We start from the raw sequence: 19,749 nt of genomic DNA on the forward strand, positions 1-19,749 counted from the left end.
TCTCAAGTCTTTTAGGAATCAAAGAAGGGATAAAAGAATGTTTGGGTAGCTACTTGATGGAAGATGATGAATGTATTTATGTAAGAATGTGTAGACATTTTCAAATCTAAGTATAGTAAGTAAACAACAGCTAAGCTTCTGCTATTGTTATTGTTTCTTACTTTATTACCCTGTCTTCTAGTCCTGAGTATTTTCTTTCGGAATTGTCTGGCACCCAACCTACCAGCCTTCTCTGTCATGACCTACTCCAGAACATGTATATCTTACATCATTTCCACAACTACCTGATTCTGCTCGCACACTCCCTAACACACCTCTGTCTCTTTGGAACCCCTAAGATCACCTTTCTGGACCAAAACTCTAATCTTGCCATCCTCCTCCTTCACAGCATCCTCTGCTGAGAAAGTCTAAAATCCCTGGACAAGTAATGCCTGGGTCTTTTTACTCAGCTATTCATGCCCCACTCCATATGCCCATACACCCTCATTCCTCCTCTTCTTCTCCATACACTCAGTGTTGCAAACATTGGACCTCTTGACAGAAAAAAAAAATGGTACTGACTTCAGAATGGGTTTTGCAAACTCTCTGTAAACTGTCCAGAATTATTCTCTCTTTCTAACCCTTGTCTCTGTATCGACAACATGAAAACTGAAATGGGTAGTTCATGATGAAGAATTAAAGGCTGTACAAGTGTGACAGATAATGACTGAAATGGCCTAGTTTAATGCGCATGCCTAGCTCTGTCTTCTTAATATTGTCCTCGCAACCTGCCTACATCTCATTCTCTTCCATGTCACAGACCACCATTCATCCCTCAGTGTGCATATGCCTTTTCATCTCCCAGATCTTTCCCAGATAGAACCGAGTACTTTCTCCTTAAAGATACTCCAATGAGTCACAGCATTTATTGCATAAATCTTAAAAGATAAAAATCAATGTCTTTTATTTTAATCTATACTTAGACCTGATATATAGCAGGGCTTTTTAAAGTGTTTGTTGAGTAAACATGTAATAGTATTGTTTTCCAATTCTTGAAAAATTTAGAGTCTTGAATGGTGTGAAACAAACAGTTTCACAAAAACATAAATAAATAAAAATAACCACACTATGAGCCTAGGTGGAATCAGGACTCAACACTAGGAGAGAGAATCACAGTATGACCCACTAGTCCTACTGTAGGAAAGACTTCATCACAAGCGCACACGCAACCAACCCCTGATAGGAGTTTGTACTTAACCTCCAGTCTTCTTAGCCCTTCCACATACTGACTGTCCCTGCACTCTTCAACAATATTCCTTAAAACTACAAGTGTCAAGTGGCAGAAGACCGGAGGATTCTTAAACTTTGGTCCAAAGTTCCAAGAAGATAACCTGGAGGATCATCAGTCACCATGCAATTCTGTGTAGCACTTCTGGTTCTGCTTATAAACCCTGAAGCCTGTGAGTCACCGCCACATCAGCATACCTTTGAAGATGAAAACAAGCCAGTGTAGGTCTAAAACCTGTAAAGCTTTTGTGTTAGGTTTTCATTGAATAACTATTGGAGAACAGATATCTATTTTTTATAATATAAATAATTAGACTTCCCAAATGAAATTGAAAAATAATCAACCATGACTTACCAATCTATTTTAATATAATGTAGAGAGTAATCCCCCCCCTTCTTTATAACATAGAAGGGTATTCAATAAACTTTTAATATAAGATTTTATAAGGAAAGAATTTTGTAGTATAGTATGCTAAAAGGATAGAAATGTCAACATTGAAGCCAACAGAATATGATCATAAGTTAGTGGTTTGTAGTATCTTTATAGTGCCTCTGTCCTTTTATAGTTCTGGTTTGAAAGTCACAAACATGTATTAAAATGTCTCCATCAGTAGTGCTGATTGAAATATCAAATAACTCTCTTTTGTCTCCATCCGACTCTTCACATTGTTTCCATGGTGAGAAATCACAAAGAATGTTCTCCCAGTGATAACTCTAGCTACCATTTACTCAGCATTCCCAGTGTGCTGATTAGCTAAGGAGAATTTTATTTTAGAAAGTTCGTTAGAAACATAGCTTATATTTTTCACTCCCTATGTCACTGAAACTCAACTAACTCACACCATATACATCAGAAATACAGCAAGGCACAAAAGGGGCACTGACAGACTACTTGGATACTACCCTAGGGAACTAACATGAAACCATTTAGAATAAAAATGAGCTTGCATTTCCCAAAGCATTTGAAACACAAGAATGCTTCTGCAAAAACAGTAGTTACCAGGCAGATGTGGTCCTCTTCATCCCATGTACTCTCCACAACACAAGATTCCTGAGTATATTGTCTTTTCAAGCTTCCCTCTTTTACATGTACTCAAACAGCATGTGGGTCTACAAAGGACCTCCAGTGAGCGCCATCTGACACAGGTGTCTCCTAGCATGTTTTCAGAAGAGCATTCCTGTCCCGTTCCATCACTCAGCCAAAGCCAAATGACAGTGATTTAAGACAGAATGTAAACTACAACTTACTGGAGGAAAACAGCCCAAAACACAATCTGTCACTTCCCTTTTGATAAAGTTTTTAACTTTATGATACAGGTCTCATTGCATGAAAAAAGTTCTAAGAGTGAATTTGATGGCCGTATGAAAAAAGTTCTAAGAGTGAATTTGATGGCCGTATGAACAATGGTCAGTTATCACTCACAGGCCAGTGTTACTTCGTCTCTGTCTGACTCTGTCTGTTAAGAGTGAGATATACACATGTAGCACCAAATGCAGATGAAAATGCATGTCATTAGGTGTTTTGTTTTTCCTAATAATGTACAGAGTAACCATGTTTTTCTAATAAGGTACTTGCTTTCTCTACGTACACAGTCGTTTTTTTTTTTTTTTTTTTTTTCAATTATATTATTTCATCCTATTCTTTAAAATACGAACACAAACATGTATACTTAATTCCTCCTTCTGGTATAAAATATGATTGCAGTGATTTTTCAAAAACATTTGTGAGTGTTTGGGTTGTGTGTTAAACTGTTTAGAGACTGTCAACCAAAAATTGAACAATAGGGTAATTCAATATGTGTTTTAAAGGCAAACAGTTATTTGCCTGCATTATAACAAGCAAGACACCAAAGCTATAATCAAAGAGGGAGATGGGAAACTTTTGACTGAAGGACAGTAAAGAGCTTGGATGTCTGAAGACAAGAGGTGGAGTTCAGATGTTCTCAAAGGACTGTGCACCTAGCTCATCACCAGCTGCATCCTTACAGACCATCTTCTAGAAAAATGTTTAAATCACAGCAACCTCAAATTGATGATTCTTTTTTTTTCTCATAGATCGAATTGCACAGAACATCATCAAGTCCCATTTGGAGACATGTCAATACACAATGGAGGAGCTACATCAGCTGGCATGGCAGACCCACACCTATGAGGAAATAAAGGCGTATCAAAGCAAGGTACTCCAAAAGCACATCCTTGTGGTTGCCCATTTCTGCTCTTCATCTCGGCACGACTGACATTTCCACCACAGCACTCGTAGCTGTTGAGTTACTCTGTGTATTATCTGAGCCATTCACTGCCTCTCCAGTTTCTCCTGAGTGAGTGAATCTACAAACAGACCAACCTTCACACGGTTGTGGAAACCAAAAATGTCTGCTTGTAGCCAAAAGTTCTTTAGAAGCCAAGCTGCCCTGATTGAAAGCTATGCCCCCATCTGAGTGAGTGGGGAGTTAGTACCTTTATCAAGTGTTTTGGGACTTCTCATGGCAGCTATGGGTTAAGCCAAGGAGCAGATGATATTAGGTAATCATTGCAAAATGGGTACCAAAGGTGGTTAAACAAAAGCAGGGAACAATGCATTCTACATTTGTATTATTGTGGAACATTCTGGAAAATAGCACTACAAAAGAGTACTTCATCTGCTACCACCAATAATAATCCTGTTTCTCTGAGTACACTAGTCATGTTTAAGGGATGGACCTGCTTCTGGAGGCTCAGGATTCGTGTTACTTAAATTCAGGACTGAGGTTGGCAACCACAAGACCTACCAGTGGGTGGAAATTTAGTAAACTAAATGTGTTTATCAAAACATATGATTCAGATAACATGTTGATCTAATTCTTTATACGTTTACATAATTATGAAAGCAGACATAAGGAGATCCATGGAAAGTACACGTCCCAGTCACCTAGATTTAGTTTCTTAGTTCAAAAAAATAACTCAAGTATTAATGTATTTGAGGTTCTCTATTACTTATTAGAATGGCTTTATTTGAACTCATCTTTCCTATACGATTTCTTTTACACAAAAACAAAACAAACAAAACAATTTATAACTCATGTTTCGTGGCTTATGCCTATAATTCTGGCAGGGCAGAAAGACCTTATGAATCTGAGGCCCCCTTGAGCTCTCTATTTTGTTCTTGGCCAGCCTGGGCTACACAGTGCAACTCTCCCCTGCCCCATAAAATAATCGACAACCAACATATCGGGATTTTTTATTCTTAACTTCTGGGAAAAGAATACAACCTAAAAATATTATCTTCAGTGTCTACCAGGTTTCCACAAAGTATTATGGTGGATGCGAAGATTGAATCATTATTCCTGAACATGGGCTATGTTTTTAGGTAGAAAACTGAATTTGTTGAAGTAAGAAATTGAGAAAAGAGTAAAGAAATATATTTATTTTGCATTCTACAAACATCATTTCTCTTGGCTTAGCTTTGTTACTTTGATGGTCCATAACAATGAAATTCATGTAATCCAAAGAGAAAGAAAAAAAATGTCACTTCCCAACTTGAGTGGCATTGACAAGTGGGCAGGGCATGCGCATGTCATCAGCTCCTTGGAAGGTGGTCAGTTCAAAGGCTGTGTCCTCTCTGCTTCAGTCCAGGGAGGCTCTGTGGCAGCAGTGTGCCATCCAGATCACCCATGCCATCCAGTACGTGGTGGAGTTCGCAAAGCGAATAACAGGCTTCATGGAGCTGTGTCAGAACGATCAGATCTTACTTCTGAAGTCAGGTGAGCCTAGTGACTTGTGGGGGCCTGTTTCAGAAAGGGACCATTTGGCCTTCAGAACTCTGAGGGTCCTAGAAAATCCTACTTCCACAGGTTTTGCTACCCACAGTCACCTAACTCCTTAAGGAAACTCAGTAGTAAAAATGCCCTGATCTCCATTCATTTCCCTCTTTGAAGTCAAATACAATTTTGCTTATTGGAAAGTAGAGCTATTAATTGCTGGGACTGAGATGCCCAGCTGACAGGCAGTGAAAGTAATTAGCATGTCAAGGTGGCTGAATTGCTGAGTTGGCGCTAAAACCAGCTCCTTGCTTCCTGCAGGAGAACAAAAACATCCAAGCTGGCTGGGCTCAGCCTCCGTGGTCACTTCCAATCATTTTAATGAGAATAGCCTGCAGCCTGAATCTACTGCAAGAAACTCCTTTGTGTTGGGACACCTTCCTTCTCTGATGCTTAAGGATTAATACTTAAGATGTTGCTACCCTACCCCCCCCCCCCCACCAAAAAGTACTTGTGTCTCTCTTGGATCCTCTTGAAAAGAAGGTTGTAACACAGTTGTATTTGGGTTCATCTTCCTGGACTCATTTACACTGAAAATAACATTCTTTTCTCATGTACATGTCTCCACATTTACATGTGATGTTTTATTTATTCTTATGAGATTGGTTTCATTTCATACTTGAAGCAAAGATGGTAAAGACCAAGAAGAGTAAATGGCTGTGTTCAATATCATAAACCATTACAAAGCTGGTATTTGAACATAGGCCATATAGAGTTGTTATGGTAACATGATGTTGATTTGATTCTTTAACTAATGATAGAAATGGGCAAAACCTCTGACTCAAGCACTGATTCCAATGTTATCAGTTATCTAACCATCCTAAAATTTAGTTAACTAATCATATATTTATTTTGCTTTTAAGGCTACAATGTATAGAGCTCAGAAGAATGGTTTGTCTTTACTGTGCTTATTTTCTTGGTGTGCACTGAGACAATTCCAATCAGGACGGGAGAATCGATTTTATTGCTCACATGAAGGACAATCCGCTGGTGACAAGCTGGCATCACTGGGCTCCAGAAGCCAGAAATCTTATAATCTCCTGACATACCTTAATAAGTCACATTAGGTTATACATACCATCCTCCATCAGTTAATGGTATCATGAAAGCATATTCAGGGTCAAATGTAGTAGGCATGGCTTCTTCAATATGGTTTTGGAAGCATATGGAATAGGTAACATTTTTGTGAATCTCTTAAGAAAAATAACATCTGATCCATTTAAAGTATGACCTTGAACAAACACCTTAAGATGTCACGTGTCCTAACCTTTAAAATAAAAAATAGTACTAGAATTCCAAACTAGGAGTTGCATCAAACACAGCAAAGGAGCTTTTTAAGAGTTGAGAGATGCACCTGCCATCGTAGCCTATGCAATTCAGTCCCTTTAGAGAGGATCCCAGTTCAGTGCATTTCTGAGAGTTATATATTACCAATCCATGAGTGGTATTTGGGGCCAGTAAATTACATGATTATCCATATCCTAACTCCTATACACGTTGTCTTCAGTGTAAAGGTACTTAGTACCTAAAGCCTCCTGTAATTTCTGTTTACATGAATCTATGTGAAATGTACCTGAAATGGTCATTGCCAGCTTTGATGAGGAGTATCTTCCGTAGTGCAGATACGCCATAAATGGTGTCTGTTTCCACCGGTGTCAAGATGACCAGGCTGGGTTACTAAATGTACATCTTCTCCTATCTTTATACCCATAGGCTAAAAGTAACAAAAACTCAGCAAAATATAGAAAATAAAATGCAAACCTTATAAAGTGAGGGCCCAAGAGAAGTACCATAGATACAGTCTAATCAGTGTAAAATCTTCACAGAAGAATTTGGGACTCTGGAGTCTCTTACCTTCAAATAGGTCAAAGCTCACATCTCCAAATCATAGAGAAACTGGGCAGCAATAGTGCCTTGGGATATAAATTTGTGTTGAGAGGACAAACAAAGGCAGTAGACTAATTCCTTCACTATGTAAATGTCATTAAGTACCTACTATGTGCTGGGAACTCTCCTTGGTTCCCATGATGTAAGACTGAATGAAATTACTCCAAAAACCTATTGCTGCTGTTTCACGTGGCAAAAATTCAAAGATGAATCTTTCCAGAAATCACCCTTTTATACCAAAGCTCATAGAGTAAATGTGGCTGACACAAGTCCTTCCTGAACCATGTATCAATTATAAAATTTAAAGACTGGAGTGAATTTTAAAATTATTCAAAACACACAAACAAAAAAGGAAGGAAATATTATCTGCCTTCCATTTAGCCAGGTTTAAAATATATTCTCTTTATTTTTTTTTTTTTACCGAAGTGTCAAAAGAGCTTGATTTCTAAAATTATTACTCTGTGTAGTAATTTTCCACCTGTGTAGAGATGCCTTTAGAAGAGAATATAGAATCTCCTGGTGTTGAGTTTCCTGACACGGTGCTGGGAACCCAGCATCAGCATGTGCTCTCAACAGCTGCACCATCTCTCTGGGCCCCTAAAATGATTACTAAATGATTACTTTTGAAGAAGGAATCTCTTGAAATATCCTAGGTTGGTGGTGCATCCCAGAACTTGAGGGTTGAGGCAGGAGGATCTTGAGTTTAAATCTGACATGGGTTACATAGGAAGAGCCTCTATCAAAGCAGTAAGATTATAAAAGGTTTCCTGCCTCATATTCACGAAGGCCACTTTATTGTTAGATACATTATATATACATATACATTTTAACTGTTTAAAATGTATACTAAGTACTAAGAACCACTTTATTGTTGGATAAGTGACATACACATACACATTTTACATTTTTATCACCGTATGATACTCACTAAATACCACTTTATTGTTGAATATGTGATATATGCATATGCATTTTAATTCATTTAACTATGTATAATATACACTAAGGACCACTTAATTGTTGGATATATGACATATCCTTATGCACTTTTAATTCTTTTACCTCATAGGTTGCTTGGAAGTGGTTTTAGTGAGAATGTGCCGTGCCTTCAACCCATTAAACAACACTGTTCTGTTTGAAGGAAAATATGGAGGAATGCAAATGTTCAAAGCCTTAGGTAAGTGTCCCTTGGATGACAACACAATTTTGCTAAGTACCATCAGCTCCTATATATGTAGACTGAAAAAGCACCTTGATTCTTTGGTAGAAGCTAAAATCTCATTGTTTGATTAACACTGGACAGGTGTGTGTCCAGTGTTCCACCCAAGTCTCCAGTTCCCATAATTATAGTTCCTTATTGGGAAAGAAGGGGAGAACCATGAGCTCTATTAAAACCTGCACGACTACAGCCATATGGAAATAAAGTCCTATGCGAAGTGACCTAGGTCCATTCAAGATCACTCTTTGTATGACCACCATGTTTCTATCTGGTGCTTAACTGCTCTACGGAGCATATTGTGCAGACCATTGGTGGTCTATAGGAGTGACCTGTACATTTCTTAAGTACATTTATAATCATTGGTCAACATAAAGAGCAATAACCATGTGTGATTACCACAAGAGACTATTGCTGTACTTATTTCTTACCCAGAAGACTGTGTGTCTGCCTGTGAAATATGAGTTTCTGGGAGCACAGACAGACTTGGTACTGTAGCCCCTAGACCGCTATTGTGAGCCATAAAAGGAGGATCAGTCTTCGGAGGTACTGAGTATCCTCACATCCAGTCGTCAGGATAAGGCACAGATAAGAACATGAGCAAAGATGGGCTGGTGCCAGGAAAGGTCTGAACAAATGATAAGGCCACTTGTTCCATAGCTTCCCGTGGACACCAAAGAAGCCACTGCCCTTTCACCCCTTGTGCTGTTAGCTGATATGGCAGCCAACAGCAAGCCCAGTGGGCTGGCAGCATTCCCCTTCTACAACTGATATGCATCCATGTCCTTCTCGAGGCTAGATTTTCAAGAAAGAAGGAAAAGCCTTCCTGGCAAGCAGCTTCAGGATATTTCCAGCTTCATCAAATAAACATTTACAGAGATCAATGCAGAGATACAATGCTATTTTGCCAAAATTCACAATGACTGAGAAACTGACCCGTGAGCCATTTAATTAGACAATTAAAAATCAGTCTAATTTAGGGGGAGTGCAGCACAAAATTAACAAAGTTCATTAGCAGTGTGTAAGACATCTCAGTTTGAAGCCCCTGGATACCTCAAGCTGCCAGGTTCTAGTGCCACCTTTAGGACACTGCCTGAGCCCCAGTATAGAATGACCTAGATTTTCTGTGAAAGCTGTGGATTTAGTCTAAAGAATTCCCAAATCACTTATTTTTTTTTCTTTTTGAGCTTATAATTATTTCATTTCTCCTCTTCCCTTTCTTGCATCAAACTCTCCCATATGCCCCTCCTTGTTCTTTCAAATTCATGGCATTTTTTCATTAATTGTTATTACAGTGTATATGTATAAGTGCATACATAAATATTTCTAAATATAACTGCTACACCAGTGCAATGTCACTAGTCTACCTGTTTTCAGGGTTGAGCATTTGGTATTTTACCAATTCCTGGGGAAGACTGTTTCTCCCACTCTCAGAATCTCTTGGTTTTTTATGGCTCTTTGTGTAGGGTTGAGGTGTCTTGGTCTTTTCCCTCGTCCACTTTGACATATCTATTGTTGTCTTAATTCAGCCCATGTTTAGACAGTTATGTTGGTGAGACTTTATAGGTGTGGGACAAAGCCTCGCTATGTCCCCAGGCTGACCTCAAACTTGCAATCCTCCTGCCTCATCCTCTTGAGTGCTGGTATCATACACATGTGCCTCCCAAATCCAGTTTACTTACAATTTTTAGGCAGAAATATTTTCAGATTTGTAGGACTCTGGTTATGTGTTCCCAGCTGAGGTCACACAGAATCCACACTTGCCAATATTTTATCCCACTGTTGTGACGATTATCTTCATGTACCTGACAAAGACATGGCCCACTTTCTTCCTTCTGCACTGAACATTAAATCACTTCATATGACAGGGGACTTAAGATGTCCAGTCTAGGTCTCTAATATGCAAACCTACAAGTACCTTCTTGATAATGAGGTATTTCTAGCTGTTCACCATTCCAAGTTCAAGTATTTCTGTTTAAGATTTCGTCTTCCTTTCAGGTTCTGACGACCTAGTGAATGAAGCATTTGACTTTGCGAAGAATCTGTGCTCCTTGCAGCTGACTGAGGAAGAGATTGCTCTGTTCTCCTCTGCCGTTCTGATATCCCCAGGTAGGAGGGCGCCGGTCCCTTGCCTTCTTTTCAAACCTGCTTCACTATCTTTAACATCAATTGCACCTTCCCAAGCCAAAGCGTTCGAGAAATAACTTTAAAGGAGCTGTATTTTCCCTAGCAATTGTTTGATATTTTTGGACAATGCAAAGGAAAGTAGCTTCACATTTATTAATGGCCAATTTTCCTCCTAACACAAGAATGTCACATGTGGCAGAGATCCAGGTAAGCAAAATTATTCCTCAACAAATAATAAAAATGAATAGTGGCTTACCTGAAGAGCTGGGTTCTATTTTAGGTTTAAGAATAAAGGAAATACTTTTTAATGTAGCATCTAATGGAATGAAACTTGCAGAAAATTCCTAAATGAAAGACCAAGTATAGGAACTTTAATTACCTTAAAAAAAAAAGTTTCTACCCATGATGCATTGCAATCATCTTTTGAGACAAATGAATTGCCTCTATCCTTAGCAGTATTAAGTGTTTCCAAATGAAAGGCTAGCTGGGGCTGTGGGTGGGGGTTGCCTGATGAAGGGACAGAATCTCAGACATGGCTTTATGCCATCATGGATCTGTATGAATCCAAGGCTGTAATTCCCTCACTGATAAAATAAAGCAATAGACTCTGGAAGGGGGCAGGGCTAACACCTCCTCCAGCTCTAAAATGCAGTAAATTACTAAACTGTTTTCCAAAGGTAAAATGAGACACTTATGGATTGAATAAAATGTAGCAATGGACAGGCTTTAAAGTGTATGGCCAGCTTGAAGTGTAACAATAAATAGCTTAGTGATATATAATCATAGCAATACGATGAAAATAATGTGATAATAAATATGTTTCCTCTTAGGCCAGTTGCCCACGCAGCTGTCTGTCTGTTACATATGTAGTGTAACTGCTTATTGTTAGCTCTCTTGAATGACAAATTCATCCCTTTCCATTTTTGAGATTTATTCCTTCCCTAATCCATTTCTCTCTGAGATTCATCTCTTTACTTACATCCTAATGTTGCTCAGTAACATTGGAATAGCTTTAACATAGATATAATCCTATCATATCTTTGACATGTCATCATAGCTAAAGTCACAAATAGGTGCCTCCGCACCCTCTTAATTCAAAGGCTGTGTTAATCATGATATGATCACTGACGGTCCAATCAAGTCTTCACATTTATGTTTGTGGTTTTCATTTCACCCTTTTCATCAAAACAGAAAGGCCCAGAAGCACAAACACAGATAGAAAAGGTGTCAAAAATCTTTTCTTAATATCAACTATATACCAAATAGTTTCCTCCCATGTTCCCATGGCATTTAATTTTCTACCCTGACCTCCACTCTATGGAAGAAGGGTTCTATGGAAGCAGAAGACAGACAGCCCCCCTCTGGTTTCTGCTCCAGCAAAGGAAGAGCCTTATGAAGACTCCCTTTCCTCTAGGAGCATAATTGTGAAAATCAGTAATATCCTAGCAGCAAATACTGAAGACATGCCATCTTCAGCTTGAAAAAGTCATGGAAATGACCATCACAAAAAGTGAGGCTGTTCTCCCTGAGTTAAAATTTAACTGAACTGTTTGTGCTATCTTAAAGAAAATATATTGATGCTGTCCTCATTCTCTGAAGCATTCTATTCGTCTTACTCTCTGCCTAGTATGGAGACTTTCAGCCCGGATAGCCGACCCATACTCCAAGGCTTCACAATATCAAGTACCCTGTTTGTTATCCTGGCCTTGTGTGATGCTTATAAGAGATGGAAGATAGATCTGTGTCCTCTCAAGTCAGACCACATTATTCCCCAGAATTTTGACTTAATGGCTGCTGTCTATTTGCTTCCAAATAGCTTAAGGAAAGGAAAGGAAACTTAATTTATTCTGATCGACAATTGTCACTGAAGTCCTTTGTGTTCACTTACGTAAGGGTTTGGTTAACTCTCAGCTTGACTTGTCCTTGCCCTGTCTAGGATTACCGAGTCAAGTTTCTCACCTGACCTGAACCATGTTAGGAGAATCATGGCCAAGTGCTTTTCCATGAGTGTTTGTTCAGCATTTGAAGATTCCCACAGTCTCTTGGCCAAACTAAGAAAACAATGTTAGACCCCATTTTGTTACCGTGGTGTATGAATTTCCTAATCAGAAAAAAAGAAAAGGGAAGGAATGGATAGGGAGAGGGAGTGGAGAGAGGGAAAGGGAGAGAGAGAGAGAGAGAGAGAGAGAGCATTAATAAAAAGGAAGTGTACAGAAATAAGGAAAGGAGAGAGGGCAACCTTTTACTTAATTCAATACAGAAAAATGGGAGTCAGAAGTTGGTTTCTGAAGTTGCTGTGTGTTCTCTATAAATTATAGCATGGCATCAACTTTATATCTGATGAAAGAATAACTCAAGCTAAGGAAGGGGACTGTGATTACTAACAGTATTCCTATATGGTTTCAAAACTATTTTTCTTCTAAAGAAAATCTAAGCAACTGTCTGGAGGAAGGAGAGATGTTGAAACAGTCACCAACACTAGGCAAAGAAGTTTGTTTGAAACAAATGGCCTCCCTGTCTCATTACATCATGTGTATCCGGCTTCACCCCATCATTTATAAGATATTCGTGTTTTACATAAATAATTACATATCTTCAAAAGCTACTTACAGCTTTATGATTTGAGATGGGTCTGAAACTCAGTGTTTATATACATAGGAAGATGAAGCAAAGTTTATGTGCCTTCTCCTTATTCTTTGGTTTTTCCCCTTGTCAGACCGAGCATGGCTGATAGAACCAAGAAAAGTTCAGAAGCTTCAGGAAAAAATTTATTTTGCACTTCAACACGTGATTCAGAAGAATCACCTGGATGATGAGACCCTGGCAAAGGTAAGTCTTCAGGTCACAGACTTGCTGTCCCCAAAGGAGGATTTCTCAGCATGTGAACACATACTTTTTCAAAGTGTGATTGATAAATTTTGAGACATTGAGAAAACAATTACTTTGTTTGAAGAGTTGTTTTGAGTTTTAGTTGGTTGATTGTTAGACAGGGCCTGATTATGTTCCCCAGGATGACCTTGAACTCATGATACCCCACACTCCTCACTTCAGCTTACCTAATAACAAGATTAGAGGTATATGCCATCATGCCTGCCTGGAGAGAATTACCTCCCTGAAGAAGGCCCATACTGACACATCAGCAACAGGGAAACAAAACAAAAGATCCACAGGTATATCAATGTCTTCAGAGAAACAGCCACCTGAAGTAGGGCAACAAATCTTCATGTTCATCTGCAAGCAAGGAGAAGGCTGCAGCACTATTAAGTCAGGTTTGGGCCAAGGTTAAAAGCACTTAGGTTTTAATTTACAATTAAAAAGGAACATCGAATGCTGGGTTTGACTCTCTGAACATAGGAGTGGGCTGCTGTGGAAAGTAGCTTGCCCCTGTCAGGTTCTGCTAGAGACTGTCTGGTTACCTCTGGGATGTGTCTTAACAGGCTTACTTACAACGAAAGATAGCCTGATGATCTCATAATTGTCCTTCCACTCTGATCTCTTTGTATAGGTCTTCCCCTGAGGTTATTTCAACATGTGGATATACCAGTGGTGAATGCATGTGACATGACACCTGTTTCTAGATTTAGCTTAATTAAGAATGATAAATTTTATGGTGATGTTGTGTGACAACTTTTCCTGGGGAAATGCAAGACACATGTCTAATCAATTCAGAAAGAAAACCCACACCAGACTATCTTTACTACCAGAATCCAACTGGGTGAATACAGAGTTTTATTGGAAATACTTACAGGAATGTGGGACAGAGGTTACTTACAGGAAGAGAAAACACTCAAAGACATCTGCATCACCAAGGCCCATTCCAGCTTAGGTGACAGATCACAAAAGCTGTGAAGCTGGAGCACACTGTGTGAGCAGGGTGGAGGGTGTTCTTTCCCAGCAACTCTGTTCTAAATCTCCTACAGGAAGCACTACAGGTTTCTGTTTTCCCCAGGCAGCTGGTCTGGTATCAGTCTTCTTTGTAGCGTGAGTCTTCAGAGGCTTTGCTGCTTATAGCTATGCCAGTTTCAAAGTGACTCTGCTTTTATTGCTTATTCTGTCAGGGAGGGACCTAGAGAATCTGGTCAGTTTCAGGGACTTCCTGAAGCTATTGAGTTGTGTACCTCCCTGTTTAAAAAATTTCACTTTAAGATGGAATGTTTCAATTTAAGAGGAAACTGTTTCACAACAGATTAGTGTAGAGAATAGTTGTTTACTAAAGTAAAGTAATCATAGAAAGAAGAAAAGTAACTATCAGTGATTGACATTCAACATTAATTTACATCTTAAATTGATTTCTCAAGTGCTAGAAACTTTTTGAAGGTAAAACATTATTTCAAATGTTAACATCTCCGGTTTCTTAAGAAATAAAATCTTCAGAAGGTAAGAAACTGGGAAATTCAACTTATTCTTGGTTAAAGATAATAGAAATCCTACTCTTTATATTTTTATCATTAAGACTTCCCACTCTGCTCTTAGAGTTTTTTATTTTAAAAATAGGGGAGGTAAAATACTATTTGGAGACATCATCAGATTTTACTTTGCACATACTGAGAACTGCTATAAAAAAAAACTCTATGAGTTAAATATGCTGCTTCATTATGATAAAGTTTGTTAAAATTAACACATCACCAGGAAGAACATTTCCACACCATTTTACAGTGATAGTTTCCTTTGACAGAACTTTTTCCAAGGGCAAGACACTTGCTCTCTGTAGTTCAGTTTTCATCCACTCAAAAGTAAAGCTTGCACCAATGAGAAGAAAAGGCAGTAATATGAGTATCTGCATATAAGTCTATTATTCCCTATTAGCTCATAGGTATAAGTATATCCAGTAAAGCAATGTAGTGGGTGTTTCCTTTTCTCTTGGTGAAGTATTTATGGTACATCATACTAGGTTTCATAAGGACATTATATACAAATATATAATGTACTTTGACTGTATCCCCTCCATCCCTTTTCTCCTCTCTCCGAAATTTTTTCTTGTGCTTTGGATCACTCAGAACTTTGGTCTCTACATTTACCTTGTAAACCTATGGTCTTAAAACAGAGTTAAACGAAAGATTTGTCTATTCTGCTTGGGAAAGTTGTCTGTTTGCCTCAAAACCATGCTCCCAACACCTATATGAGAACAATGAAAATTCTATGTTTCTAAACAGATATAAAGATTTAACCTCTTAGGAGGTTAAATATTTGTAGTTACATATTTATTCTGGTTTCTACATCCTGTCCTCTGGGTCATAATTTGAACTACTTATGGTTTTATTAAAAAGGCAGAAATTGACAAATTAAGGTATTTGATGGCAATAAAAATAATTATAACATTGATTCTATGGATTAATTTAAACCTGCTTTTTAAGGTTTAGCAAGATAAAAATACAGAATTCTATTCTTTTTAACAACAAAAAATATTTTTAGAAGATTGGATCAAGGGAAAGCACTAGTCAAAAATTATTTCTTGTGAACCATTCCTCAGAACCAGATGACAGCACATAACCAGAGTTCAGATGCAGATGCTGGGTTCTTGTTTAGACTGTTCTTTATAATAGCCATCATAGTTTTGGTTTGTATAGTTGTTCTTAGACATAGCTTTAAATTTTTTTTCCCTTGGGTTTTATAAAAAATAAATGTTGAAAATGGCCATTGTCATTTAAGAGCTGACCATGACATAATAAGAAAACTTTTTATAAAGATGGGAAGAGTTAACAATGAGTGGAATGTTTTTTCTATCATTCAATTTTTTTTATTGGATATTCTTTGTATTTACATTTATAATGTTATCCCTTTCTCCCACTACCATCTTCCTCCCCCTCCACTTGCTTCCATGAAGGTGCTCCTTCTCCAAATCACCCTCTCCACCTCAGTGCCTTGGCATTCCCCTACACTGGGAAAACATGCTTTCACTAGGCCAAAGATCTCTTCTCCCATTAATGACAGTCAATGTTATCCTCTGCTACATATGCAACTGGAACCACGGGTCTCTCCATGTGTGCTCAATAGTTGGTGTTTTAGTCCCTAGGATTTCTGGAAGGTTTGGTTGGTTGATAATGTTTTTCCCATGAGGTTGCAGCACTGTCCAGCTCCTTCGGTCTGTTCTCTAGCTCTTTTATTTAGGTCCCCATGTTCAGTCCTATGGTTAGCTGCAAGCATCCTCAACTGTATCTGTATGACTCTGGTAGAGCCTCTGAGGAGGCATCCATATCTGGTGAGTTGAGTGGTTTTAAACTTAGTGAAAACTTTTCCTTTGGAAGAATTCTGTTGGCGAGTGCTAGGTTTCCTTGGATCTTCTCTAGGATAAAAGCCCAGACACTAACAACTTCTAAGAAGAGGTAGATTGTTTGAGCTTCTGGTTTTAGAAGTTTCAGGCCATGGTCACTTCACTGTAATTTTCTGACCTCTGGGAAGACAGAATGTCATATCAGGAACATATGGTAGAATGAACTTGCTCATGTCATGGTGGCCAGATGCAAACAAGTAAAGAAGAGAGAACACTGTCCCCCAGAATGCCATGTCCCCAGTCACCTAACCTCCTTTCTCAATGCCCCAGTTGCTGAAGATCTCCCAACAACACCACTGGCAGCTTGTGGACCATCGCTGGCACCTTTAGAGAACATTTAAGATCCAAGGAAAACCAGCACTCACCAACATAACTTTTCCAAAGAAATACTTTACACAAAGTTTAAAACCACTACACTCACTGTAAATTCTTCTCATCTTTATAAAAAGTTTCCTTATTACGTCATGGTCACCTCTTAAATGACAATAGCCATTCTCAACATTTATTTTTTATAAAACCCATGAAAAAAATCTAAAGCTATTTCTAAGAATGAGCATACAAACCAAAGATGTTGTATTCTAGAACGCACTTAGGTTAAATATGGAATCAGTCAGCCTCAGTTATAATTTAAAAAAAAAAATGTTTCTACCAGTTGCCTGATGGACCCTGAATAAGGCCCAGGATCCACACAATTATTAAACTTTCTCCTGAAAGAATGGACTCCAAGATACCTTCAACACATCTTGAAATTCAAATTTAGGCAGCAATACTTTATACTTTGGGCCAAACTTCAACCTAGTAAGAGTATGAAAATTTAGGTGTCTATTCCCATTAATTGGGAATCTTCAGTGTCTATCTATTAATCAGTTTTTTGCCATTTAGAAAGATATTAAAGGCAAAAGAATGTTAAATAATAGATTTTCCTCTCCTCATAAACATATTAATACATACCATATTTTAATAAACTATCAGTTATAAAATGCGTTAGATGAGAATCCCAAACACAATTCCAATTCCCTGTACAATAGGGCTGAAAGGATCAACAATGTCTTGGGTACTTTCAGGACTAAGTGAGATAATTTTTAAGTATTCCATCTAGTTCATAAAACAGAGTATGAAAATTATTGTTTTATTGGGATAGGATTGGTGTTTGCAGAAGGAATTTGACTTTAGTAGGGTAATGCCTACATAATAAATAATATGAACATCACTGAAGAGTGGAAACTGTTCACAAGATGGAAGTGGATGACGGGAAAGTCGAGAATGGACATTATAGGGGTAGGAAAGTAGATTCACACTATAAATAATAGTTAGATTGGGCAGGATTCTGAATTTGAGAAGACAGGAAATAAGATAACACTGGTCATTTTCATGAAAACTCATGAAAAAATAAATAGAGATATATATTTTTAAGCCCCATATGACTAGAGGAGGCAGCCCATCTGTTTCTTGGCTTCACTTCTCTTGTCTGGGAAACGAGTAGGCTGGACTGCCTGGTCTTTAAGATCCCTTCAGTATCCTTTGATGTCCCATAGGATAAAAACAAAGGTTCTTCCAGACATGCTCTTTGCCATCCACTGCTCAGTCCTGTGCATTTATTCTAAGGATGCGTTAGATGTTTCCATTGTCAAGATGAAGAGAAAACGTTGATCTTTGCCACATCGTGCAGACTCAAACTTATACCATGTACCATAACTATGTTGTTTGGAGTGATCTTTTAAACCAAAGCTTGCAGCATGCAGTGTTGATGGTGTGTGTGTGTATGTGTCCAAGAATAAGCCTCTCTATCAGCTTTCCCGGCCAAGTTCAGATCCTGATGTAATTAGGCCTGACCTGACTCGTTTGGGCTTGCTTCCTAGGTAAAGATCTATAAGGTTCAGGATCCGGTGGATGGCTACCGAGACAGGACAGATGGAAGGAGATCAGTAGTAAATGTCTGATCTGTGAAGGCGGCTGTCATTTCAGGCCTCTGGCATGTCACCCTTCACTAGAAGTCACTAAATGTCTTCCCTTATTATTACTCTGACCACAGGGGCAAAGGCAGAGAAGTAGGGGAAAAGTTCAAGGCAGATCATGCTGTGACATTATATTCACAGCCAAGGACAAAGCCCACAACTGGGAGTCTCCCTCAATCTTTTCTTCAAGTCCATTTTCCACTCTTCCCCTCGTGAGGCCTCTAGGTCTGGCCCACAGCTGGAGGCACATCTGACACAGGCCTTCTCGAATTCAGTCTCTCTTCTGTGTCTCCTGGCTTATTAAAGTCACCTGATATCTTTGTTATATATCTATATTTCTCCAAGCAATCCTCCAAGTAGAAATGCCTTTGTTCTCACCCTAAGTTGTAATGAGAAATACAAGAATTATTAAATTCCCTGTTATGTTTCTATTGGACATTGCTCATTTAGACTCTCAAGTTCATGTTTTCTGCCCAGCCAAAACAACCTGTCATTTCCTTCTCTTTATATGAGCATAACCTCTTACCTATATGAGAGAGCTAAACATGACTTTCCACTTCCAGCTAAAACACTATGGTGTGAAGCCCTAATGTCGAAGGAAGCAATGCCTCCCCTATTCACACAATATCACAGCCACCACCACCTTCCACTGCAGAAAAAATATTCTCACATGGAAAGAGTGTTCCTAAGTCACAGTGGTTTTACTTAAATCACAACTATTTATTATAGATAAACTATGCAACATATGTGTATGAGATATAATATCACATGGTGTGGAGCATAGGAAAAGTACTGATCTGATTATAAGGAAAAGCAATGAAGATGGAAATTACATGAGTGGTCAAAACAATGAGTAATTCAGAGTGGCTGAGAACTGACTGTGTGCAGCTCTGTACAGATCCAGATAGGTTGACTTGGAGTTCTTAAAGTTATAATATCATTATCTTACTTCACGAAGGATAAATAGAAAACTCAAGCAATCAAAACCTCACCCTAAACGAACAAGAGAGTTAGAATCTAAACCTAAGTCATTATACTATTAGCTTGTGGGTACTCACTCCTAAACGATTAATAAACTCAGAGACACCTCACCCACTCCAAGGCTTCTACCTTCCCAAGAATCCTAGGCTGACTAAGCTTTAGAAACCAATGGGCTCACTAACTTCTTAATCTCTTTTGACTATTTTTAGCATGAATAAGAAAACTGTTTCTTGAACATAAGAACCTAAG

The 19,749-nt window shown here is 38.5% G+C and overlaps 1 protein-coding gene across 1 annotated transcript in view; it reads left to right on the forward strand.

Annotated features, from left to right (window-relative positions):
• The window catches only part of RORB (RAR related orphan receptor B), a gene marked incomplete at both ends in the record, with an annotated part of 62,696 nt that overhangs the window by 35,987 nt on the left and 6,960 nt on the right, over positions 1-19,749 (forward strand). The window contains 5 exons of the mRNA XM_080911765.1: positions 3,322-3,443; positions 4,874-5,006; positions 8,020-8,127; positions 10,165-10,275; positions 13,010-13,122. Of these exons, the coding sequence (XP_080767891.1) occupies positions 3,322-3,443; positions 4,874-5,006; positions 8,020-8,127; positions 10,165-10,275; positions 13,010-13,122 (587 nt within the window). The remainder of the gene's footprint in view (positions 1-3,321; positions 3,444-4,873; positions 5,007-8,019; positions 8,128-10,164; positions 10,276-13,009; positions 13,123-19,749) is intronic.

This window comes from Micromys minutus (assembly GCF_963924665.1).
Source record: "Micromys minutus genome assembly, chromosome: 2".
Taxonomy (NCBI): domain Eukaryota; kingdom Metazoa; phylum Chordata; class Mammalia; order Rodentia; family Muridae; genus Micromys; species Micromys minutus.